The following is a 26,884-nucleotide window of genomic DNA, read 5'->3' as shown; positions in this document are numbered from 1 at the left end:
TTTTCTAGCCTCCTTAAGAAAGCTAGCTATAGCAGAAGAACTCAGCATTTACAGGTGTCTGGGAACAGCAAAAACCCCTCATGACCTGTCAGCTTCTTTTCCTATGCCAGAACTCACAGAGAGTTATCACTAAATTGAAGTTCAGCTAATATTGCTGCAATGGTTTCTGCTACGGGTGATGAGCAACTTTCCCAGAAAGATGGAGAATTGTTTTCTCTGCTCTGCTGTTCAGTGGCAGAAGGAGTAACAGGGCCAGGAAATGATGGTTTTCTTGCATATGGTTTCACATAAAGCAATTCAGCCTTTGCTGTGGTAACAAACATTATATGTGATTGCCCTATATTTTTGGCACTCATGGATCTTCCCAGGAGTCACTGGTTTCTTGCTATGGCTTTCCTTTCAAAGTGGTTAATAAAAACTCTGAAGAAAGCCTCATGTTTCAATTTATATTTTCTTAAGCTTCTAACTGTTTCTGCATACTAAAAACTTGAAATAGTAGAGAATTATAATAAGACATATTAATAGTAGGATGGATAAGTGGGTGTCCTTGAGATGATTTCTCTGTAGCTTTGTTTTGCCAATATCTGGCCAGAGGCAGTCATGAGTGGTGAATAAAGTTCTCTGTGTAGCTGCTTGTTTTGCCAGCAGTGTGCAGGCACCTTTACTGTTTGCTGAGCAGTGTCCTCTGCCTTCAGTTCAGTGGTTACCTCATTCTATGAGGAATCGATTTTATCAGCTACAAAGCACATGTGGTGTTGATGATGATCCCACACAAAAAAAGAAAATAGTTACTGAAAGTCAGGAAGCTTGCCAGGCTGAGCAGCTTAACCAAGAACAAAACCTTTCACAGAGTAGCTGTTGCAATATTGAAGAGCCTGTCCTCAAAACACACTGCAGTAAATTCAGGAGTAAAGCTTGTCCTTTTACCTAAGATTGCAACTTCTGTCAGAATTGTCTTTGCTTTTTTGAAGTTTTTATTTTTATTTTACTAACTTTAAAGAAATATGAAAATTGTCACTAAAAAAAAGGCAGAAGGAAAATGGATTTGAATAAAATCACTATTTTGAAATTAAGAACTAAATAAAAACTGGAATTAGCTCAGAGTAAATGAATATCTGTAAATTGAGATTTATCTGTGCCGTGAAGACGCATATTTAACAAATTAGTGTCTCCTTTCAAAAAGATCAAGCTCTACAAGTGTCTCTTTTGGTAACTGAAGGTTCTACTTCACTTACCAAGAGAGAAGGGTGTCATAGTTATTCCATTTTCCTCATGAGTATTGCTTTATATCAGAGGTGTTTGCTGCTTTGAAGAATCAGCACGTGGCCCAGTGCTGCGTGCCGCTCACCCCGTGGCCCAGCTGCCCTGTGAAGTGACTGCCGTGCTCCTGGAAGGGCTGTCTGGAACGAGTTCACTCTGTGACATGGTGGATGGCTTTCCAGCAATTATTTCTCTTCTCCTGCCTTTGGCTCTACAGCTGTTTTTGTGTCCCCAGTCAGGTTCTATCTGGCTATTTTTCTGTCCTAGTCAGGTCAGTTTGGCAGTGTGGAATGGCTGTACTGAAATGCTGCATACCTCAGATGGGGCTCCTAAGTGTAACTTGGGAGCAGGAATAGAGAGTTAGTTCTCTGTTAGTTGCCCTGTCTTGTTTTAATGATTTCTAAGAGAAGTATATTGTGCCTGAATATCCCAATAGGGAGGTTGTCTTGCCAATATCTTACTTACAAATCTGAACACATGGTCAAAGGAAGGAAGGAAGGAAGCCAGAAGTGTTGTCCATGGGGAGCACTGGGAAGATTTCTAGGGGTGGATGATGTGAGACATTGGTGAGTTGCAGGTAATGCTGTCAACATGGAAATGGTGCCATAAAAGATGCTAGTAAATTGCATTAAAATTCGTTATTCTGAGGCTACATCATTACCACATACAAGCTAGCTGATTTCTGGATAGCTTTTTGTGTCCGTGTGAGCTGTTGTCAAGGGATGCCACATTTAAAAGTATGCAGGAATAAATTTCCAACTGGTGTGCAATCTGGAGATGTTTAAAGTATTCAATCATCATAATTTGGTTTTCTGATAGAAGTGGAAATGATACATTGCTTAGGGAAAATTGTTTTCTAATTGTGCGTTTGAAAAATAGAATTGGTTATGAGTGTTGATGAACTTTCTATTTTATGTAATTTATGTGGAAACATGGAAGCAGCCTGTCAGAAGTGTTACATTCCTTTTCAGGTGTGCCTATGTGAAATTTTCAAGTATATAAGTTATTTCAGTATATATCTATTATTTCAGTGACAATTGCTTAGAGTTGTGTAGATTTGGAAATGCTGCATGCTGAAAATCACGAAATAGCTAATTTTTGATGTGTCTTTGAAAATAGGCTACCTTGGTCTTTTATTTTATGCTGTTAAAGTTTCACTTAACTTCCCTTCTCTGACATACTTTTGTCCAATAAAAGGGCAAATTGATTTGGATAATTATTTAACAATTGATTAAATTAACTTTCACTTGAAAGTTTTGTGGGCTCTGTATGGCAATGTGGAAATTTATTGCACAGTTACAGCTGAAGGTAGCACTTGTGATGAGCAATGAATGCACAGCACACAGTATGGTGTGCTGTGTTATGCTCATGGTTATGCACAAGATCTTTTGCTGTTTATTTGCCCTTTGTCTTGTTCTCAGATAATTTCTAAAAAAAGAAGTGTATTGCACCTGAAAATCTTGCAAATACTGAAATGATTTGAAGACAATGGTAATACAGAATAAGGTTAGTTACAGTAGTGTATGTTGCTGTCCTTGTAATGAGGTAAAATTGTCTTTACTTATTTAGCTTTAATCATTCAATTTTCTGTTCAGATTTAGAGGCAGTTATGTAAGTTGTGAACGGATTGTATGGAATAGTGACTCACCAAGACAGAACATAGTGCTCATAGCTGTGTCGGTACAGGGAAGTGCTCAATGACTCAGCTATAGAAGAGTCTGCTGATTAGAGCTGCTGTGCATGTGGATTTAGATGAATATCTGCCCTGAAGCTGTCCAGCACACTTTCTGACACCTCCTACTGCATGAATTACTGGGCAGACTTTTTGTGTTGGGCATATCACCTTTAAGGATGTTAAAGGAGCTCTTCAGATTTCCTTGTTATGCCTCACAGTTTTCTGTTTATTTAATATTTTTGTTGTCCATTCTTGGCAGCTTCTGCAATGGGGATGAAACACAAACTCAATGTACTTTGCCTTCCCAGTAGCATACCAAAATTTGAGACTTTGCTTTTGAAATGTCTTCTAGTATTTCCTTAATCCTTTCATTGGTATCTTCTCGGTATAGGAGTAATCCCTCTGTCAAAATTCTGTCTACTCACAGGACAAGATCACAGTTTACATCTCAGTTTACATCTCAGTTTGGGAAGGTCTCAGTTGAGCATGTTTCTAGCCTGAGGAGTCATCAGAGCAAATCAGGCCCTGGGAATGGTTTCTGGGTGGTGTTGGTCTCTGCGGGCTAGCTGAGCGCTCCTGACCTACCCCAAGGTCAAGTTGGTTTTCTTTGACTGTGCTGCTGTGCTGTAGGGACAAACACCAGCAATCCCAACTTACTTGCATTTTATGTTGTTACTAATATTGGTATGAATGCTAGCAGGAATATATTTTATTAAAAAATGGCTGCTTATGACTTGAGTTTTAAAAAGCAAAACTGTAGAAGGAATTATGATGCTTAAAGTAGATAAATCTTTTATTGCAGTTATAAAGATCATACTCCTGTCTATATTTTGCAGACTTGCAGACATGTTAATTGATATTTCAATTCCTAGAATGAGCCATCCTACTACATATTGCAGCCCTATGGTATTTAGCAAATAATTTCTTTCTTCCAGACATCTTGAAAGTTGTGAAAGATGCTTTTATTGTCACTGTATGTGCTCATTGACTCATATCATGTGTGTACATCTATAAACATAATATAGCTCAACTCTCTTTTTGTGAAAATTGTACAACCTACTTCTTTTCCTGTTTGTTTTGTGCTGGTGAGCTAATTGGCTACAGGTTGCAAACTTGTCTGCTTTTGTGGCAGTGTTTTGTCTTTATAAGACCTTTTAGAAAAGTGCTGTTTAACTGAGAGCTTTTGAGTTGTGTGAAAGCAGAGCAGAACTGCATCTGCTGGTTAAGTGTCTTCTCTATTTTAACAGCTCCACAAAAATCCTTCTCCCCTGTTGCAGGAAAACATGTATTTACTGCATAACCAGGTTTTGTCCACCTTTCAGAAACTGCTGTGTGTATTTTCGCTGTTCAATTTGTTTAGGTGCATCGTGTTGGGGCCATATAAAACATATGAAAATAGAAAATAAAACCAAAAACTACCTGGCATGATAGAGTATTGTCTTTATCAAGTGCTGGACAAAAAGGTCCATTTTCCTTTTTCTTAAGAACCTTTATATAATAAAAGCTATTTGGAATATTTTTTCTCTGCAATTAATACTGTCTCAGATATTCAACAGATATTTCTTAAGTTCATTGGTAGTCTTGCATTTTCAAAATAAACACAAAAGCCACCTGTAATATCAAGTTTTTGTGATCACTGGATAAATAGGTAGGATAAGAGATAATATTACATAGTCTTAAATAAGTAGAGGTACATTAAGTTCTGTTTGGATCACTTTAAAAGTTTTTCTATCCATTTGTTTCAGTTTTATTTCCTTGCTTAGTCAATTGATTATCAGATTCTTGTTAATTTTCCAGATGAAACATATTAATTAAATATGTGTGAAAAAGGACTGAACAGCTGAACTGATCAAGTCTGTCAGAAGTTCCTTAGAGGGAGCTACTAAAGCTCTTAATCCTAACATGCTCTTAGCAAAGCCTTTAACATCATGCCTTGCATACCCAAACAATCCTCTGCTTGCTTTCTGTAACGTTAACATCGGTTTGTGACATGATGAAGTATACAGAGTGACTTCTTCAGATGGTTTCAGGCCATAAAAGCTTTAAGGCAGGAGATAAAACTATGGTCTTCTCTTGTTACACAGTATTTTGACACTTAAACTGGCATTCCCAAAAATTAAAGGATATTTTTAATAGTTATGGGGGATAATTTTTAAACCTTTTTGATAATTCTGTTGGGGTTGTGCTTTAGGCTTTGAAGGGCAGAATTAATATTCAGTGCAGGCCTTTAGTTGGAAAAAAGGTGAAATTTTAAAAAACAATTAACAGCTCCCTTTTTGTTTCAGTTGATATTTGCTTGGACTACATTGAAATTAAATAACCTCCAGTAAACTGTTGTTTCTTTTGCTAGGTAAAGTTAAATTCATTTAGAAGATCAGAGGTGTAGTTCAGGAAAAATAAAGTGACACTTATTAAATTGTTGCTAAAGTCAAATGAGATCTTTTTATCAAGGTTTCTGTGTTTTGGCATGTTTATTGCCCTCTGCAAAACAGAATTGCCTTGAGTAAAATGAGCCAGTGGCCTGAAGAAAGTTCCAAACTTTCCATTGTATTTTAATCAAATAATCTTACCTATTTCTGATCTTAGTGGTTACTCATATTTCTTTAGTATGTGTCTGCTATTGGTCACATATTTGTTTGTGCTTACGTGACACTTGTATCAGGACTTATTATTCTATTACTGTGGTTATATTATTGGTAAACTCAACCTGGTCCTTGGTTACTAATAAAAAATACAATAATGCACCAGAAGCTTAACAAAAATAGCTTTCTTTTCCTTTCTAAGGCAACAAAGTTACTCCACACTGCCTGAACACTATATTTTACATATGTACACACAAATTCGATGATTTTATGTCAGGCAAATTCACATAAATTAGTATTTGTATTTGAGTTTTCATCTTTAAGTGAATGTTACCACAGTGAAGTGGTAAAAGTGATAAAGATGCATCACCAGGACAAGATCATCATCATCACCAGATGCATCTTTTTCTACTTTATTGTTAGTAGGAAGTTTGATTTGCCTTGGGTTTTCCTATTTATACATCAGTATTACACACAGAAACCAAAGTGATTTCTGCTAATGCATTTCTGTCAGCGGGCTATCTTTTGCATCATCCTTTGTTAATTTGGAATCTTCCTTTTGTTAACTCTCAATATCACCAGGAAAGAAAAGTGGCCTTGCTGCTAAGCTTTAGCACTTCATTGAGTTTGGTGTGGGCAATCTGTATGACTTCTGCTGGGGCACCTTGTGTCTCTGTAGACAGAAATGTTAATAGTTTCTTCTTTTTACAACTTTGTTCTGATTGTTCAAGTTTGCAATCTGTCCATGTGCTTATACAGAGGTCCTCATTATGAATGGCATTCAACAGAAAACTCCAGAAGATGTTTATAAAAATAAATAATATTTAGCTCAAACAGATGGAGACTACTGACTTACTTCTTTCACCGTTCAAAACCCTGATAACTTGAGATTTTTTTTCCAAGGAGCTTAAGGGAAAAGAGACACAAACATCTTGAGCTGTCACTGGCTTTGTGTCTTGATGGATGTGATGATAAAACCATCACTGGTGAGAACAAGTTAGCTAGAGGAAGGATGTCCCCAGTGTGTCCAACGTGAGCATGAGAACAGTGACCCTTGGAAGGACGGTGTTTCACAATGTGCTAGACTGAACAGTTTCAGTAATTGTCTCAAGTGCTTGTGGTTTCAAAGAACCATTATCTTCTGTAAAAAAATTATGTGTGTAGAAATATTAATATTTGGAGGAAACATAAAATGTTGGTTTTGCTGTGAATTGAAAGGTTCATTTTTAATTTCACTAATAATTTCATTATTAGCACTGTGCAGATGGTCTGGGGATGTTTTGTAGGCATTTTACAAGGCAAGGTAAAGTCAGTGAACATAATTTCTCATAGTTGCCTTTTGTTCAGGAAAAATCATGTAAACTGGAGGAGGCAACACAATACCTTGGACTTGTTTAAAATACCAATCTTTTTGCTTAAGTAAAAACTATTTTTTTAAAGTGGGTTTAATTCAACACCAATAAATGCGAGCATCTTATTCTGAGAAATGGGTAACTTTTGCAGCAATATGAAACTACTGTGATGAGAATATTGTCTGATGAGTGGTCTTTAAAGTGTGATATAAACAGCAAACAGGGAAGAAGAAGACATTTAACAGCAACGTTTAGGATCAGTGTGAATGGAGGAAGACTAGAGAGGTTGATTTGGTAATAGCTGGACTTTGGACTAGGGTTTATTTCGGTAGAAGCAAAGAAAGTTTTCTGTAGAACTGTGTAACAAACAACCAAGCAGTTACTGATGTCTCCCTCGATGGGGGAAAGAAGGAAAGGAGTTGAAGGTGAAACCGAGATTGAATCCAGGGGTTTGTGACTCTGAGGGAACAGGAAAAGGAGGAATTTGGATAAAGATGATAAACAACCACTTTTGTTAATTGCTACATGCTCTGTTGTCTTCATTCTCAGTAGTTGAGAATATGGCTGTTGAGTTCAGCTTTAATGCTAAGTTTAAATTGGCAGGGAGAACTCAGGATAAAATCTCTGCAGAAATAGGCAGAGATGAAAGTTTGAGGTTATAGATCCCGAATTCCTGGAAGTGGGATTGTATCATGGTCCACTGAGTTGTAGGGGCAACTTAGGGAAGATGAGTTACCTATGAAGAAGTGAAAAAGAAAAAACCTGAAAGAAAAAGAAAAGAGAGAAGAAGAAATCCACCAAAAAGGCCAAAGGAAAGTTAAAAAGAGACTGGAGCTTTGAAAAGTAAAGAATTTGAAAGCATCCTAATTGTGAGATTAACTACAAGAGGAAAACATACAAATAAATTGAGGGGAGAATAAAAAATAAAGGGTTTTAGGGTTTTTCTTTTCTCAGTTTAACAGAAAACATATTTAATGATCTGAGCAAAACATAATGTAATATAGAAAGCAATTTAAGCATAATAAAAACTCCTTCCATAATCACTACTTTTAGAAAGATGTTAGGAAATGCAAAGGTTCTGTTTAGTCAGAAATTTATATATTTTACTTCATAGTTCAAATATTGACATCTCAGGGTCTTTTATGCTTTTTTGTACTTAGAGAAAACTACATGCTAAAAATTTATTTATAGAATGACTCTAGATTTGTTACTGCATTTAGGTAATGTACAATGAAACCAAATAGACAAAGATTCTGGAATAAGTTATTAGTCTTTTACTAGGTAGTTTTCTTATTTTCTCTGCATAAAACTGTAGATCAGTAAGGAAATATATGTGCTGTAAATATATATCTGTCATATACTTTCCCCCAAAAGTTATAAATATGGCATTATATTCTTCAGATTGACTTTATTGTCCAATAATTCTTTAATTAAATTGAGCTCTTTTTTATTTAAAGCTGTCTTTTGGGGAGATATTGCCTTAGATGATGAAGACTTAAAAATCTTTCAAATTGACAGGACGATTGACCTTACGCAGCACTCCAACGAAAGACTTGGCCATAACACAGGTATGCTATTTCAAACTTGTTTTAGTTTATTTTTCCTGTTAGTTAATTCTGAAGACAATTTGTGTTTTAAATGTGCAAAGTCAGTATAATGTCTTGGATAACTTTAGTTTACACTTAAAGAAGTTGTTAAACAAAAGCTATAGATTCACATTAGGGAAAAGAGAAGCAAAACATTTAATTTTATTCCAGCATTTCTGTTTAAAAATGTCTTGTTGAATTGAGGAACAGAAACTTGCAGGAAGATTAGAGTCCACTCTGCAGGTGGTCATGTGGGAAAGGAAATTGTACAAAGCTTTGATTTCATCACTGAAAGTTCCTGATAGCAGAGCCCAAACACACTATGGAGAACATATGTGGTATCCTGGAGGCAAAATTGGAAACCTAGCATTGCAACCTATCCTTTTGCTTTTTTTTACTGTTTCATCCATTTCTGTACCCAGACCTAGAGGAAACACTAGAATGTGTTCATCATCCTTGCTAGGCATGCAAAAAACTAAAAAACCAACTATCTATTTGACATTTTAATAATGTTTCTATGCTATTGTTAACATACAATGCATTAGCACCAGAAGCTGCAATCTGATTAACAGAGGCAGCTGGGTATTCAGACAGATAGATAAAGAGATTTTTTTAATGTGTAAATGTCTGTTTGCAAGAGAGAAAACATAATCCATGCCTAAATGGATGTCTGTCTAATGTCTAAAAATATTTATGCTTTCAGGCTGTGATTAGTAAATTGATAACTTAGATTTTGTAAACTTTCAGATACAAAAAAAGCCAACTTACTGAGAAAAAGTCTGGAAAAAATGTTATTAAAAATGTAAAAATTTATTACTGAAATTTGTTTTCTGTTAAGCATGTTTTATGTATGCTGGAACTGAGCTACCATAACTTATTCCTGATATGTGGAAAAAAATTTTTAGACCAAAGAATCAATTTTGAATTTAAGCTTTCAATATTGATATATTTAAAAATATTTTTATTCATTCTAGGTAGATACTGTGATTAGAGTATTTTTATGACAACTTGAAAATTTATCTCCTTTACATCTACTTGTTTTTCCAAAACAGGAAAACTTTGATCATCTAGATCTGGACTAGATCTTGAAATGCTAATAGAATTAGTGGTCTCTCTGCTCTCCTCCAACCAAATAGTTTTAATTGCCTTTGAAGATATCTCAGGCACTAGTTTTGTTGAAAAAATGCAGAACAACGTTGGTCATCTCCCCTTAAAGTGGGGCCAGTCAAGTGATTTCTTTGGCTTGCTGACTCCCACTTCTTTTTGCTTTTCTACTTTTGAACTGCAAAATTGTTATTTTTTAATTTCCACACAAATATACAAATTTCTAAGCATTTAAAAAATTATATTTAATTTTCTAATACTTAGTTTTTTTTCCTTTTTTACCTGTTTTGTGACATACACATTATGTTTTCTTGTGGATGGTATCCTATTCAGGATATTGAATCACCCTGTTAAGTATTGCTAATGCATTTGCACCAGTTGTTTCTACCTTTATCGCACAACAAGAGTCGATGCAATTGTGATGATCAGTGGGACTAAACTTTAGAGAACAAACTCTCCTAGGTTAATGACTTCATAACTGCTCTCAGCAAACCCTCATCATTCTTGATCTTTCCAAAAAGAGCATTAGAGAAGTCAATTTACATACACACTTCACGTACGTAATTTAGCAACTGGAAAAGGAATAAAAGCAATCCTAGGTATCTGTAATCTAGAATACAAAATTTGGTCTTTGTTACAGACACAATGGCAATGAATTGTAAGCTTGATTTCTGAGAAATTTCTATTGTAGATTTTCACAGACTAAAGGTGATATCAGGTAGAAGGATTAGATACTTGGTTGTAAACCATCAAGAGGAAGTAGTGGAGTCACAATTGTTATTGCAACTCCAATTAAAATCCTGAGCCTCACAGGCTGTGATTCACATTGTGTGACTGCTCCTTTTCGTGAGGATTATCTGCCTGGATTTGCAGGGTCAGATAATCTGTGAGCTTCTTGGAGTATGGCTCTGTCATTTCATTTTTCATTTTGTACAAGCAAAATGCATAATCACCGTAAACAGAAAAAAAAGAGTAAAGCTGATAACATTTGTCTATAGCTTTATAAGTCCGAACTGCCAAAAGTATCCTCCTTATCCTGCCTGAATTATGAGAAGATGCAGCAAATAGGAATTAAAACTTTTTTAGTCTATATGGCTTGGCAAGGTTGCATGAGAGACAGCTTAGTTAAGTGAGAGACTTTTTCTTTGGTTTTTCACTAAATGAAATATACAGACTGCAATAAGACAGAAGAGTGTTTTGGGGTTATTTTCCCCCTAAAAACATAGTATAACACTTCAGTAACTAATGGATTCTTTAGGCGTTTTATGTTTGACAGTTGATGCTTATAATGATTTTTTAAATATTTATTTGGAATGCTTGGCTATAAGCCTTATTTTATAAGATGAATGTGAACATGAGAGACAATTACATTAATGATGATCCATGTTCTATCCTCTGCACTTTATGTTATAGTTACCCTGTAACTTGTTGGAAAGGAATGTGTTGATCTATTACCTCATCTATTTAAAATGTTTTTAAAAATTTGGAAAATTTTTCCCAAGAGAGCCAGCAGCTATGTGACAGTGTAATGCAAATAATTAGGCACGTTGTTATTCACTGAGCAGCCACACACTCACTTGCCTTATAGGGAATTTTCTCATCTCTAATATGAATTCAAGTTGCTGCTTAAAAAATATTTTCTGCATAGATATTAAAATTTGTTATAGAAAGTTGGGAAATGCCTTTTTAGTGGTGCTGGAGGTTTCAGTGGTCTGGTTTTTTGTATATTTTTACCTTTTCAGTTGTTAAAGTAGTTTAGAAACTCTCTTGTCCTATAACAAGTACTGACTTGTAAAATACAGCTTGCTGCAAACCTCTAAAATCACAAAACTTTCAGAACAATTCTGCATTATTTAATTGACTCATGTAGTGTAGTCAGTGTTATTGCTTCTGCCTTACTGGTGTTTGAAAAGCCACTTGTAGCTGCAAAAGGTTTATGTGTGAAGGGAGGATGTAGCAGACTCAGATATAGTAAACCCAGAAATGTGTTTTATTTCTGTAAATGGCATGGTAAATGTTAAAATAAACTACTTCCTATCCTAGGCTTTCATTGACTGCTGTAATTACACAGACATATATGTGTGTATACCTGCCAGGTCTTACTACAGTATACACCGACATGTGATGTTTCAAGGCCTTAAAAGAGCATTGACATCTCTATTTGCATGCTAGCAAAGAAAAACAAATATTCCATGGCAAAATCAACCATATTAAGTTTTGCTGGGTTGGTTTGTTTGTTTGTTTTCTGATGGAACTTTGACTGTTTGCTTTTTCTCCTTCCCCTCCCTTGAAATGAGAAATTTATGGAATGCATTCAGGAAATTTCTTTGAGAGTAACCCTTTTAGCTGTCAATCAATATGGCTCTGAGGATGTCAAGGTCAGCAGGAAGAAAAAAAGCTCCAAATAATAATTAGATGATGTAATTGTCATGACTTGCCTGAATAACAAAGACATGTTGGCTTATATTCATGGAATGCATATTAGAAAAATTTTCAGCTAATCATGTGTTTTTATCACATTGTCAAGAGTACTTGAAATGTTTTTATGGAAATTATTGAAGAATATGAAACTTCCTTTAGGATGCCTCTCTAGGCTGATATGGTTGCTGTGTGTGTAAAATTCTGCAGTTTTAACTTTTGGAAATTCCTTTCTTTTTTTTTTTTTCTTTTCTTTTTAAAGGTGGCTTTGGAGAGCATGGAATGTCAAAAAAACGCGGTGCCCTCTATCAGCTTATAGAGAGGATAAGAAGATTTGGCTCTGGTATTTTCACTGTTTAAATTAGCAAGTTGCCTGATGTGATAGTGTATCATGAACATTAATGATGATAGTAGTTTAACACTTTAAAGCCTTTCTGTATTACTATTGGCATAAACAAATTAAAAAATTATTAGTGCAAGAATAGTAATGAAGAGATTAACTCTTTAGAGTTCTTCTCCCAGCATGAAATCTGAAAGCTAAAGCACATAGTTTTAAATGTTATGTTAAAAATTGCCTAACTTTGTTTTATGACTGTGTTCACAGTTATGGGCTTAACTAATGTCAGTACAGTGTCTTTTCACTGCAAGTAGACTATGCTGCAAAGCTGCTAATTTAGTTTGTTTCCTACTTTTTTCTGGCTCCAGGTGGGGCACTGTGATGATTCATACTGTAAAGCATTTGTGGTGTGTTGTGCTGAACAAGCATATTTTTATATTAATCATACTCTTGTCAGTATGAATGTAGTTAAATTGAGCAGCACATAGAAGTGGAATCTCCCCTAACTCTGGCTGAGTTTACACTCTATATTTGATGCAAGAAGACATCACTTTAATGTTGTGTGAAACCTCACTTCAAAAGGGAAATTATATGCAACTCCATTGTAATTGAACCATGTTGTGTTACTCAGAGCACGGTAACTGCCTTTGCAGAGGTGCTTTGATATATAATCTTCATTCTTTAAAGGAGAATTAAAATTTTAATATTGCATAAGTTCTTGTCATCTTTTGGGTGCAGTTTGGAATAAATTTCTTGCTTAGACCTCTAAAGAGCACAGATAAAAATTATTTGGAATAGTAAAACATCTAAATAAGTGTATGATGTAGTTCAGTAATGACTGCATACTAAATGTAAAAATAGTTTTCCGTAAAGAGTCTGCCTATACTATAGACACTTTGTGTGTAATTTCTTGTGTAATTCTCATTTACACACTCATTTAATTACAAAGGTTAATCATTTGCTGTACCTATATATTTGGTTGGGTTTTTTTTTTAAACCCTGGAATTTTCTGTATAATTCCTGGTACGATTCCAGTTACATGTTGGCTGTCACAAAGGCAGGCTTTTCTTCCCAAGTATCAGAGCTTCCTCCCTGCCTTGTGCTGTAGCTTCTTCCTTGTCTTCCTGTTGCTGCTCTCTCAGCCTTGGGGCTGTGCCGACATTCCTTACCATGACTCTGCCCTGGAATCCTCCCCGATTCTGACATGGTCATTAACACTCAAGTGCAGCTGGTACCACAGGGGATTCTCTCAGAGGGAAAATGTAATCTTCGACCAGGAATAAGAAAAAAGGCTTCAACGGCACTGAGTAGGATTTGTTAACCACTTTTTGAGGGATCCATTTTGATCAACTGGCCAGATCTCCAAACGAACTTAAAAATTGTTCAGAAACACCTGTTGTGGTGTCCAAATCCTTGTCTAACTACCTTTTTCCTTTCCTGTTCTCACAGTAGGTTTCAGCTGATTTAGAAAGATTTGCCTGTAATGGGATGAATCGTGGTGGTATCCTTGAAAATGGTAGACAATTTTTTTCTCTTGTAAAGAAATTCCAGCCATATGTAAAACCTACCCGTGGGGTTCCAAATGTTAGTGTATGAAAAATGTATGATTTCTTACTGCCCAGTGCTTTAAAGATGGTCATTGTACTTGCTTTTTCCAGATCATACAATAAAAATGAAAGGGATAGTGAATGTCTTGATTAGTTTGAGTCTGTCCAAACTCTGACGTTCTTTGCTGGAAAAATCCTCATTTATTTAAAAAAACCAGACCAAAACAAAAGCCAGAGGAAATTAAATGCAAAAAACACCACCACAACTACAGGGAATGTGATTTCTTAAATATTTTTATAAAATGAGAAAATTTAGTTGCACTTACGCAATGTACATTCCAGTTGATAAACATATGTGCAAGATTGTTACTCTAGATATATTCCAAAAAAATAAAGGTTCAGACTTCATGTCTTTCTCAGAAAACTGTGTAATAATAGGCTGTCATGTAACAGCCATGTCCTGCTTTGAAAGGGTATAAAGAAATCTGAGTTTGACCTGCTAGAAAAGCATTGCTCTCCTTTTTCACATGTGTGTGATCTCATTCAGTGTTTTAATTATCATTGCAGGTTTTGAGCAAAATAATACATCTAAAGGAAGAACTACCGTAAAATTCTCAGGGAAAAATGAGAAAAACCGATTTCCCAGAGCTGCTACATCACGAACAGAAAGAATATGGCCAGGTGGTGTCATTCCATATGTAATAGGAGGAAATTTCACTGGTAAGCTTTGTGCTTTGCGTGAAAAGAGGAAAGATAATTTTTTAAAAATTTCCTTCCTTTTTTTTTTTTTTAATTTTTAGAAGTGAAGTCATACTGTGGAAGTCAGAAGGGTTTCTGTTAGAACGGGCCTGAAGTACATCTGTTTTGAAAATATTAGTCATACTTAATTGTTTTCAAAGGCAAGCTGCATAGTAAAAAATGTATAGCAACATTTTAGAGAGGGAAAGCTCTGTTTCTTTACCTAATATTTCTTGTTGCACATTTGTTTCCATGAGCCTAAGTAATCGAATGTCAAGAATTTTTTTTTTTAATGCAGTATATTTAGCACAATAATATCTTCAGTTTAACCAGTGTGACATGTATTCTTCTAAACCGATTTCACTTAACAAACTGACTCAAATGTGTTTTGTCATTCCTCAATTTGGTTTTCAGATGGGTACACACAGACACTGTATATGACAGAAATAAAGACTGGATGCCCTACATATAAAATTCTTATCAGAAAACTATAGATAAACCTAAAACATTTGTTATCCTTGGAAAAGGTAAACAGGTCAATATCAATCTGGATGTAAGAGATAATTTAAAACAAAAATGGAGCAAGGAAAGCAAAGAGATAAGGGAAAATATATGAAACCGCATCTTCCCTGTATATGATAATACAGGGAACAAAAAGAAACGTGCAAATGCTCACACATTGTATATGTCATTCCTTTCAAACTGACAGCTACAGTCAGGCTTTCAGTTTGGGTATTTACATAGTACTGTGCCAAATGTGACCTTTGCATTAGGATTAGTCTTCTGAAATAACTGTAGGAAACTAAATGAAAGCACCATATTAAAGATTTTGCCTTTTTCATCATAAAAGATAAATTCTAAAGCTTAGAAAAAATATCTTATAGATAAAAGAAAAGGGCAAGATGGGATGGAGTAACCTTTATTTTCTATTTTTTTTTTTTTTAGAATCTGATGTGATTTGAACTTGTTCTTTATAAAGTTTCAGCTTTTGTCTGTAAATTTTAAAAAGGTTAGATATTTAGTTGGTTTAATTATCTTATGTTTTAACCTGCAAGGAGAATGTATTTCTGCTAGCATATTCTTGCCGGATAATACTCTTTGTGGATTTTCAGCTCAGAAGAAATACAGATATATTCTCACACGTTGCCTCTATGTCAGTAAGCTTTGTCTTTTGTCACACAATGAAATTACATTGCTCTGCTCTCTGAAGTTTTGTTTGGTGCTGAGAGTTGGCGTGGATGATTCTGCATCTAGGGGATAGTTCTGACCTTTTCTGAATGTATTTCTCATTTTAAAATCAAATATCTAGGCGTGCTTTTACCAAATTCTGAATTTCCCACTTTTGGTGGATCATTTGTTTTCTGAGAGATTTTGATGCAAAGAAGGGGAGACTGGTACCTGTTCACGACAGCCCCTTATTTTAAACAAATGTTTTTGTATGCCTATTGGCGTGGCTTAGATTTAGCTGGTGTCCAGACTTGAAGGCTGTAGGATTTTTTAAATTTTTTTTTTGTTTCTACTAGATGGATAGCTATGATGTAAAGTTCATCAGTGTTGCTTGTTATTTTACTTTCTGTTTTTATGGGCTTTTTTCCTCCCCCAGTGTGGTTCACTTGATAGGTTCATCTGGGAAATTGCTTAGTGAATGTTGTGCTGATGGAGGCACATAAGCAACGCTGTATTTCTTTGGCTGTCTTCCTCTGGTGTAACACAGTCGTGATCTTTATGGCAGGGTTTATATTTACTGGGGTGTGTCAGGCAGCGTGAGCCCCCTTGCAGGCACATGTTACGACGAACTGACGGCCTGAGTATCCCTTTGGCTGGAATCTTGCCATACACGGGACTGCTGGGACACACAGGGCTTTGTGATTCACTGACTACTTGCAGGCCCATATTCCTAGTACTGGTTGTGAGAAGGAAGGTGCAGCTGGGAGGCTGCCGTGGTTTCACCCACTACCTTTGCCGTTGCAGGCACGCAGCGCGCCATGTTCAAGCAGGCCATGCGGCACTGGGAGAAGTACACCTGCGTCACCTTCATCGAGCGCAGCGACGAGGAGAGCTACATTGTCTTCACCTACAGGCCCTGTGGGTAAGTGTGCACCTGTGGGAACGCACAGTCCTGCTCTCAGCCTCTGGCTCTCGGCCACGTCTGTCAGCTTTGTACCCGTAAGGGAATATAAACTTCACAGGAAAATCAATAATTAATGCATTTCAATGATGCACGTGTTCTGCCTTTTAAGTTCATTAGAACAGGTATGTGTGGTAACTTTGTAAAGTTGCACCTCTTTGGTCTATTTCTAGATAATTTTATCTTAATATATACACATATAGATATGACTTATTTCTTGCTTTCTGTCACGTTTCCAATATTCATATGTGTTATTCTAAAGGTATTTCACTTTTATTATGTGTTTACTCTTAGCTTTCTCAATGTCACATATTTACTGCTGAATTAAATATGGACATCTACCCCACATCCCTTTTCCAGCTAAATTGTTGTTTGTTGTAATTTTTGCTCTCCTATTGCTAGACTATCCTTGCCCAGATTTGTTTAATCACCAAATTATGGCCATTTTGGAGATTCCTTTTTCTGGGTCACTGATGTGTAAAAGTGAACAGAACAGTTTTTATTACTCAGGAGTGCAGCTTTCCATTAATCACCATGTTGCATCTTCAGATATTACTGCTCAAAAATGCCTCTGACAGCTATACTTGCTATTTATTCTGCTCAGAATTCTTAATTTTATATGGCGCTTAGTGAACTTTCTGAGTGCACTGTGTTCATTTCCCAAGAAGAGTGCACACTGCCTTACGGAAATTCTGTACCTCTGACAGTCACCTCCTGTTTGAGTTGTAGGCTCTGCAGTGAGCAGCTCTCTGTCTTACTGACTTCCTGATCATTGAGCCCTTTGCATGTATACTTTTGAATCATAACAGGATAGGGTAGTGAAAAAAATTTTTGGGACCTCCTTGTGTTGTAGGAATGATCCTGGATGTATTTCATTTATAGTCTCTAAAATTACATGTAAAATTATCTGTTTGAAGCACCCATTGTATTTTTCTTGAGGTACAGGACAGCATGATAAAATTTACTCCTAGGCTACTTTTGAAAGTAAAAAAAGCATTGCCTTTGCCCCTCAAAGTCCCTGAGCCTCAGATCCTTGCAGCAGGGGAGCTTATTCTGTCATGTTCTTGTGCCACTGTAGGTTTGCTGTAGACTCTCCTTAGAAACAGTGCCAAATGAAATGGACTTTTGTTCTGAGCCAGCATGGGCATTATTTTAGTTAACGACTGCCCTGAGATGGGATTCACCCATTTAGTAAGATTCAGGGATACTGACACACAGTTGGAAGAAAAATGGAAAGCAGAGCATAATCATGATAGTTCCCTTGCACTCACAGAGGCAGAAAGCAATTTAAATGGAAGAGTGTGAAAAGTGTAAGTGTTTTTAGGCACTTTAGAGAGAGATCTATGGGGGTATCTGCCAAATGTAAATCCTACAACTTCAAAATACCCAAGGCCAAATGACAAAAAGATCTCTCCAGCCAAAGAACTGTTCCTTAGGCTGCTTGATATTTCATGGGATCAAATCACTTCAGGGGAAGGTGGGATTAAAACCAGCTTTAACCAGAAGGTTGGAATATACTCAGTATCCATCCCCAAAGTCCTAGATTGCTCTTTGGCATTAATGTTGCTTAATTGAAGGGTACTGTGCAAAATAGAGATAATTTACCAGGGCTGTAACAAGTTTAAAATAAAACCAAAGAAGAGAGTGGCTATGAAAAGTCCATCATTGATGAAATAAAGCCAGGCCAAACAGAAGGGACAGCTGAATGATTTTTCTGGGGGCCCACAAGTCATTTCAGGAAGACCCAGATAAATAGGGACATGCATTTTCTGGGTGAGCAGGAACTGTGCACTACCCACCAGCATCCAGTGCTGACGCAGGATTTTCCACGGAAAGAGCCCAGACTGAAGTGACACCAAACCAACTGCAAACGCTCTCTGCTGCATGGCCAGTCGCATTGAAACTGATCTTCAGCTCTTTCCCATGGCACCCTGCTGTGTTGGTTTGTTAGCACATTGTGTCAGTATTGTTTGTACTACCATGGCAGCTAACGTTCACAGATGGCGGAGACTTTATTGTACTTAGCACTGTTGAAATTAAAAGCTCAATGATAAACCCTGCCCCAAAGAGCACACAGTCAAAACATAACACATTAACTGAAACAAAGTGGATAGTCATATATGTGGAAATTCAGGTGGTAGTATCTACAAAAGTCTCATATGACAGCATTAGCACACTAGCAAGTGAAGTGTTACTGAGCCTTTGTAAACAATGAGGATATTTTGGAGTGTAATGCATCACATCTTGAAACAGTTCATGGGAAGATCATCCCAGAAGAGCAGTGATTAAAAAAGCATATTTGAAATATAGCAGCTGGTTATAAGAGATACACGACTTTCTTAAAGTTGAGAGGTTCCATATCAGCAAGGAACAAGAGATAAGTTTTGATTATCATAGACCCATAGGACTGCAAGGGATCTCAGAAAGATGTCTAATGTATTCTTAAGACAGAAACAGTTATTCCTATATCATTACTGATATATGTTTATCTAACTTGGTTCTAAAAACCTGCAGAAATGAATATTTCACAGCCTTCTAGGAATTGTATTGCTCAGCATCCTCAATATAAGAATTGTAGGAAGTTTGGACAGCATTTTTTTGGCATAGCTAAACAAGGTATTTTTTACTGCAATTAAAGGACATTAATTTTTTTTCCTTATGGTCATAGAAAAGAAATTCCTTTTAGTTTTAGAAGAAATCAATTGTATAGTTTGAGACTGTTGTTAAATCTCCCGCTGTTCTATATTCTTGTGGGCTAGAAAACAATTCATTTAATCTTTCCTGGTAAATAATGTTTTCTAGGCCTTTAATCACACTGCTCTTTGAGATTCTTTTCAGCTAGTCCACATCATTCTTGAAATTGATAGCCCCAAATCTAGGGCATATTTGTCCACATAAGTTGTCAGTTCTGCTGAGCCAGTGCAAGAGATCATTCATATAATTTGTAGTCTCTCCTTCCTCTTAGGTACCTAAGCACAGTGCCTCCCCCTGTTTCTCATCAGCTGCCATGTTCAGCACATGGTTGGTTGGGATGTCTTTCCAAAAAAGAGTCAGAGGTCTTTCCACAACACAGACACCCCATCATTGGTTCCAGTCTTTACCAGGTTTTGCACATCTTAAGATGTCAAGTAATTCCATATTTCCCTATCCAGATCTCTTGTATAATTTCCTAAAGGTGCTTGTCTTCACAGTATTTAGCAGTGTCTTCTATGAGTGCAAGCTTAAAAAGTGTTTTCTCTGTCTAGCTTCATGTAATACTCCAACCAGCTTTATATCCCCCTTGATATCAGCTTCTCTAGTTTGCTTACAGAGTTCAGAAAAATGTCAAAAGCTTTATGGCCACATCCCTTCTTGCCATGAGATTAATTAAATCTGCTGAAGTTGTAAGCTACAATTATTTTCCATCATGTCTGGTTTATTTAACCTGAGTTTGATAAAAGTTAATTATTAAAATATGGTTTAATAATACAGCTGAATCACTAACTCACTACTTTGAAATTTTCTAATTGGTGATAGTCTTTTATATCCATAAACTGCAGATATGAAAATAAGAATATAGTATTAAGATACTAGTGTTTGTGATTCTACTATCAAGCAGTGTACACTAGCATTAATACCAATTACAGCAAGTATTTATGCATCTAGTTGATTAAGGCAAAAAAAAACTCTACTTGGTAACAGACTCAAAACACTATTTGCTCACTACTGCTTCTCTATCCTTGTGTTTCTGCTTATCAAATTGGAAGGGCCCAAAGACTCGGTCAGTGCACTTTTCTGCATGCAAAGCCAAAAAAGGGATATTGGGATGGCATCTAGTCACTATGTGTTAATGAATATTATTGAGTACAAGATCAAGCTTCTTTTTATGTAGTAGAACAAAAAAGAAAGGAGCATTTATATTCTTCTAGTAACTCAGTATGCCTTTGATCTTGGTTTGTTCTCCATTAGAAGACTTATACCATTTTTATGATAAAATTCAGATGACTTATTGCAATCGCAATTTAAGTATTTGACAGATCCATTTGAGATACAGGAAAATAAAATCTCTTTCATATGCTTCTCCAAACATTGTAGAGTGAACAGATGAATATTTTAACCTCTTTGAACTTGCCAGTGTGTTAAAAAGGCATTGTAGGCAAGTTCTTAAAGTTGGTGAAACAGGTAAATTCATTGCCTGAGGTGCACTTTTGTAGCATGCTTCAGCTAAAGAACATGTTATAAAAGGTGCTCAATCACTCTTATAAAATGAGAAGAAAGCAGAGTTGTGCTAAATAGTCTGTGCATGGGGGGGAGGGCTGACTCACGCTCTCAGGAGTTAAATAACCCTGGCAGCTGGCACAGCTTCCCTGCTGGCTGTGCTGCGGCTCCTGTGTGCAGGAGGGGTGTGATCAAGGCACAGGTTGGCACAGTCTAGAGCATGGTGTGCTGACACAAACGGTGAGGGGGGGTTTATATAAATACACTGGGATAGGCAGCTGTTAGCTGAGGAATGCTGGTTCTGGTATTGGGGTGGGCATCTCCACTGATCAGATAAAGATGCAGGAGACACTTCTGCTATCACAAGTCCTCTTGGGGCAGTGAATCAGGACATTTAGTAACCATGATTGTGTCTTGATTCCTGAGAAAAGGCAAATTCATCAAGCCAGTATCTTCTTTGTATAGGTGGAGTTATATCTGTGATTGAAAGAGGTGTTTTCACCAAGAACACTCTGCTTCCTGAGTGAGAATTTGTTTGGAAATTTTGTGAACCTCTTTTTCTTGCTTTGTGTAACATAAAGGTGATCATATACAATCCTAGTATGCTTATGAAATTCATTCTCGCCTTCATACAGTCAGTGCCATGACAAACTGATGTTGTGGTCTATGATTTTTATATTGTCACATTTTCAAGAGCGCAGATTTTTTTAAAAAGGACAACATTAACTCTACCTGAGTCTCTCTTCCTTTGTATCAAGAGTATTTTTTGATGGTAGTTGTGAAGTAGTATTACTTTAAAGAATGAGCTTATTGTTCCATTCATTTCACTTTCTCTATGTCATCTGTTTCTCATTGCTCACTGTCATTGATCAGCTAGACTGATTAAATGGCATTAGAGATTCATAAATAGTTACTGTCTCCAAATGCTGTCTGGTGCAATAAAGATTAAAGAGATGAGCTTTAAAACCTGCCAGTTGATTCAATATAAGGGGTGTGACAAGTGCTCATACAGCACAGAGATCTTGGTTTTTTTTTGTCAAACACTCCTGGGGTCAAACCCATAATATTACAAATTAATGTACTTCATAGACTTTTTAAATTTTAGTTTTCCTTATTCTTTGTCTCAGTGCAATTGTTGAAGTAAATTGTTGTAGCTTAGTTGGATGTATCTGGTGTGCTTGACAAGACATTCAACCTAGCAAATCCTAATGACCCTCTGTAAGTGTGAACTGCTGCTGTTATTTTAAGACTTGGTGTTAATTCTGTTTTCCTTGGCATGTAAAGAAACACTAAATAAATGTCTTTACATTTTCTAGGGAGTACTTGAAATCTGTCAAGTAACCAGTGTAAGGGAACTCTCACCCTCTGGCTGCTTACTTTTTAGGAGCAGGTTAGCATTAAAAAAATAATTCCCAATATGCTGGGGTTTAGATGCACAGCTTTAGACTACCTAGAGGAATATTATGTAAAAGATTGCAATTAACTTTTTTCTTCTAAAAAAAGCCTTCTTTAAGATCTGTCAGGTGAGGTGGCCTAAGTCATTAAAAACATTTGAGAATGCTCAATCCTTCTTTTTCATTATTATAAGAGTAAAATGTTAAATTATTTTGTCATACACCTAAAAATCTATCTGATTTATGGAATACCACTAAAAGCTTCCAGAGGTGATCTAAAACACAGTCTTAAAAAGTTAGACCCTCATTTGGTCCAAAAGAAGTAAGAAGGACAGGAAGAGAAACTATAGTTAAAATCCTATTTTATTATTTTTCCTTTGTTATCAATAGTGTCAATAAAGGTAAAGCAGGTACTAATTATAATAATTTATTTTTCAGTTTTTCCTTTATATCTGTTCATCTCCAAAATATCACTGTGAAAAAAAACTATATTCAATATATAGAGAAAATTTTTGGTCCCCAAATAGATCTTTTCTAGCTGAAGCATGTAATGTACATGAAATCAATAAAATAGGCACGTTAAAACTATTGAAAATGTGTTAAATAGTCTACAATTTTAGGTCTCAATAACCTATTGATTTGCTTTAAGCCATAAATAATCATTAATGTTCTTTAGTTCTGCATTGCAATTTTTCTCCGTAGAGTTTCCATATAGTGGCCAACATGAAGGCTCTGCAGAAGTGTTTAAACTGTTTTAAACAAAAGGATTCTTTCTGCCATTTGACAATTATATGTCCTTATCCTGACTTTATTCTCATCAATCCCTTGCTCTGCCATCATGTGTTATATTAAGATCATGAAGATTTTTAACTACAAATTAAATCCCAGGACTTGTGTGATTAAGTGTATTGACTCTTCAAGGTGATTTGCAGGATTATAGGTGAATGGAAAACTAAATAGGTTAAAATTGGTTGCATGGTTGGGTTTGAAGGGTTGTGGTAAATAGATTGGACTCAAGCTGTGACTGAAAGTGCAGTATCATGGGCTTATCCTGTGACCTGGCATTATTAACATTACTGTCTGTGACCCACAAAGACATGGTGGTGCATGCTGCCATCAGAGCATTGCTTTTTATTATTTTGCTGAAAACAAGTTTCTGTGTCTTTCTATAGGATGACTGAATAGACTGTCATGACAGTGAGAATTCTGTTGATCAAAGCTGACATCTTTTAAGACATTGAATAATACCAAAAAATGCCCCACTCATGTGTATTTTGAATAATCAGCTGTTCTTGTAGAAGGTCTAGAGTCTGTGAAACATCTGAAATTACATTGTACATTTAACTGTTGAATCTTTATATAGGATTTTGTTAAGTTTTAACTGAATTTGCTATGTGGTTTGTAGACATATGTAAGAAATCGTTCATCTGTGTTTGTATTTCAATTACAGGTGCTGTTCTTATGTGGGTCGAAGGGGAAATGGTCCTCAGGCTATATCTATTGGCAAGAACTGTGATAAATTTGGCATAGTTGTCCATGAGCTGGGTCACGTGATAGGTTTTTGGCATGAACATACACGACCAGACCGTGACGACCATGTCAGCATCATTAGAGAGAACATCCAACCTGGTGAGATATTCTGACAATTATTTTGGAAAGCAAAGCTCATGTGTTTGTTTTTGATGTTTTCTTCACCTGCTCAACTCCATTGGAACTGAGTGCTGAATAGCTGAAATAGCAATTATACCTGCTATTCTTCTTCCCTTGACTGATCTCAAATTGATTGACAAATAAAATACTGAAATTATAGTATAATATTTTCCAAAGGTCTGGACAAGTAACAGGCCATTAATATAGAGGGCTAGAAGGAGCAAAATAACAATCATGCTCAAAAACTTTGAAAAAGCCACTGCTCTTAAGGCTCTTTACGAGTCCTATTTCTGTGCTTGAGGAAGGGCATTTCTCTTGTAGGCTTTAGTGAATGATAAGTAGAAATATGTCTGCAGCTGCTCAAGGGGCTTTGACCTGGGAGGGTAAGGTGAAGAATTTCAGTCTATGGCAGACAGGCATAGATCCTGCAGTTTACATTCTGTTCACCTCACTCTCTACAGAGCATGCAGCTTCAGTCAGTGACCTTGGTGTTGTTGAGATAAAGCATCTGAGGAACTTGAGAACTTAAAACTGTGACTGTCAGGTCTTTGCCATCCTAGCTGTTTGTGCCCTTGCTTGTGTTGGGTAGGCAAGATGGGAGGGAAGTAGGCTTGGAGTAGCTTAGAATATTTGTCTGTTTCTTTAGAAAATATTTTAAAATATTTGAGATACAATGAGTTTTTGCCACTTCATCTAGGACTTGGAAGGAGACTGGCAGCTGATACACACTCCCTTAAGTCTCTAAAGTTCAGAAATGTCATGCATGTTTGAGCCTTCTTTCTTGTCTCACTGTATTATTGACTTGTGCAGATGCCATAAGAGCTCCTCCCCTTTTCTTTTACTATGATGAGAAAATCAGCTGGATCCATCCTCCAATCCATCCATGTTACCATCCTCAGCAACATGCTCTCTCTTTCAGTTGTTTCTCTGGTTTCTGACTGAAACTACTTCTTGTGGTGTGGCATGTGCTTGAGGATCACTAAATGGGATCAGGAAGCCATGGCCACTGACACATTTGGTTTTTGTTATATTATGCAGCTTATGTTGGTTAAAATGTTAATGTCACTGCAGGGACTTTTTGCAAGACTCCAGTGGGAATATGAACTGGAGTAAGGAGTGCTTTGTATTGCTGATGTACTGATTAGGTCAAAGAACTTAGGGTATGGAATTATGAACTAAGTATAATTCCTTTTCTCCTGTTCTGCTCTTGTTAATTTGCAACAGCTGGATCTTGAAAATGTGACTTTGTAGTGTCTGCATTACATGAAGCCTCACAGAGAAAGCTTCAGACTTCGCTGAAGCCGAGTCTCCAGTAGTTTAGTGCTGGATTTAGTATCCAGTTAGACTGTTAGTATCCAGTCTAATGAGTGAGGAGGGTTCTTCTGGAGTCTTTGCTGTCAAAATGATTTATTTTAGGAATTAAGAACCAAACCAGAAATTTGTATGGACTGTACATGAAGCACATCATGACGTGTGGGGCCTTAATGTGTTAGTTGCATGAAACTAGTCTTTCTAAATCCAAATATACAAATTTGATGTGTGTTTCAGAAGATGTCTGCCCTATCAGTTAAGGAGGCATAGTAAAGTTGCACACTTCCTCCCAAATTGCAAAGATTTATGAATGTCAGTGAGTAATTAGGTTAGGATCTTTGTTTGGTTTTCTTTTCGTGTTTGGTTTTTATCTTTGCAGAAAAAGATATTAAAGAATCTATAATGATCAATCATTTGTAGGTCAGGAATACAACTTTTTGAAGATGGAGCCTGGAGAGGTGAACTCCCTGGGGGAACCATATGACTTTGACAGCATCATGCACTATGCCAGGAACACCTTCTCAAGGTTGGAGTCTCAGGTTATACCTTTTGGCTTTTAATTCTCTTCTTGTCTGTGAATGCTAAGAACTATGCTTTTTGAAGTATTTTTAAATCCCTTAAAATATCCCTTGCGACATAATATTCCTACAGCAGTCAAAGCACAGCTTGTTTATTTTAAGTCAAAATAATTTAATTACATTTGAAAATGCGTTTCTTTTCTGTTCAGTTTCAAAGCAGCCTTTTGATCTTGCCTTAGTTCTTTAGATTTTCAGACAAGATAAACTGGAAACATCATTTTATATGATACTCACTTTCTTTTTGTGTCCACAAAAATTTGAATTCAGAAAAATCAAATGAGTGAAATGGCTAGGAATGCTATGTGTAACGTGATCTGTTTTCTAAAAGAAAAATACATCTCCTTTGATGCATGGAGTTTCATAACCATGGATTATGCAGGTAGAGCACAGGTTATTTGGACATCTACCACACAAGCCACAGCCTTTGTTAAGGACTGCAGTCAAGCATTTATAACAGAGGCTGCAGCCTCCTCTCTTTATTTGTTTGACAGTATTGTTACTGTCATAAAAACCTTATAGTAAAGACTTCTGCTGGTTTTGCTCTGTCCTGTTGCAGGCTGATCCTTTGTCAGCTCCTTAGTGACTCAGTGGGGTTCTCTCTGAAAGGGCGCAGGGTTGTGGGGAGCTGTACAGTGAGCTGGACCCATAGGGCAGCCCTACCCTAGAGAAGAAGTGAAAGAGGCATTTATCCAGCCTCCTATTGCATTTCATCAGCTAATTATTCTCTAAAGGTACCAGGGTAATGTAAAATTTAAAGAAACCTCCCAAAAACACCCAAGAAAAAGTTGTAGTTTGGAAGGATATATTCTTGGGTGGGTTTTGGCTTTTTTTTTTTTTTTTTTTTTTTTTTTTTTTTTTTGTTGGTTTGGTCTGGGTTGGGTTTGTTTTTTGTTTTTTTGCTTTTTTTTCTTGTGTGTATGGGTCTTTTTTGTTGTTTTTTTTTGAAAATATTTTTAAAATTCATGCATTTTAAGGTAAAAATACTTGACAATCTGACACTTTGAAGTAAACTGAGGGCCACTAAAAC

General features: G+C 36.3%; 1 protein-coding gene across 2 annotated transcripts in view; it reads left to right on the top strand.

Annotated features, from left to right (window-relative positions):
• Positions 1–26,884, top strand: part of TLL1 (tolloid like 1) — a 126,133-nt gene that overhangs the window by 48,025 nt on the left and 51,224 nt on the right. For both annotated transcript variants that reach the window (XM_058803297.1, XM_058803296.1), the window contains 6 exons: positions 8,327–8,437; positions 12,240–12,320; positions 14,429–14,581; positions 16,571–16,688; positions 23,769–23,947; positions 25,700–25,805. In XM_058803297.1, the coding sequence (XP_058659280.1) occupies positions 8,327–8,437; positions 12,240–12,320; positions 14,429–14,581; positions 16,571–16,688; positions 23,769–23,947; positions 25,700–25,805 (748 nt within the window). The remainder of the gene's footprint in view (positions 1–8,326; positions 8,438–12,239; positions 12,321–14,428; positions 14,582–16,570; positions 16,689–23,768; positions 23,948–25,699; positions 25,806–26,884) is intronic.

Source organism: Ammospiza caudacuta, chromosome 4 (genome assembly GCF_027887145.1).
Source record: "Ammospiza caudacuta isolate bAmmCau1 chromosome 4, bAmmCau1.pri, whole genome shotgun sequence".
Lineage (NCBI taxonomy): Eukaryota > Metazoa > Chordata > Aves > Passeriformes > Passerellidae > Ammospiza > Ammospiza caudacuta.
Note: the sequence above shows the minus strand (reverse complement) of the source record. Positions and strands in the feature narration are given on the sequence as shown.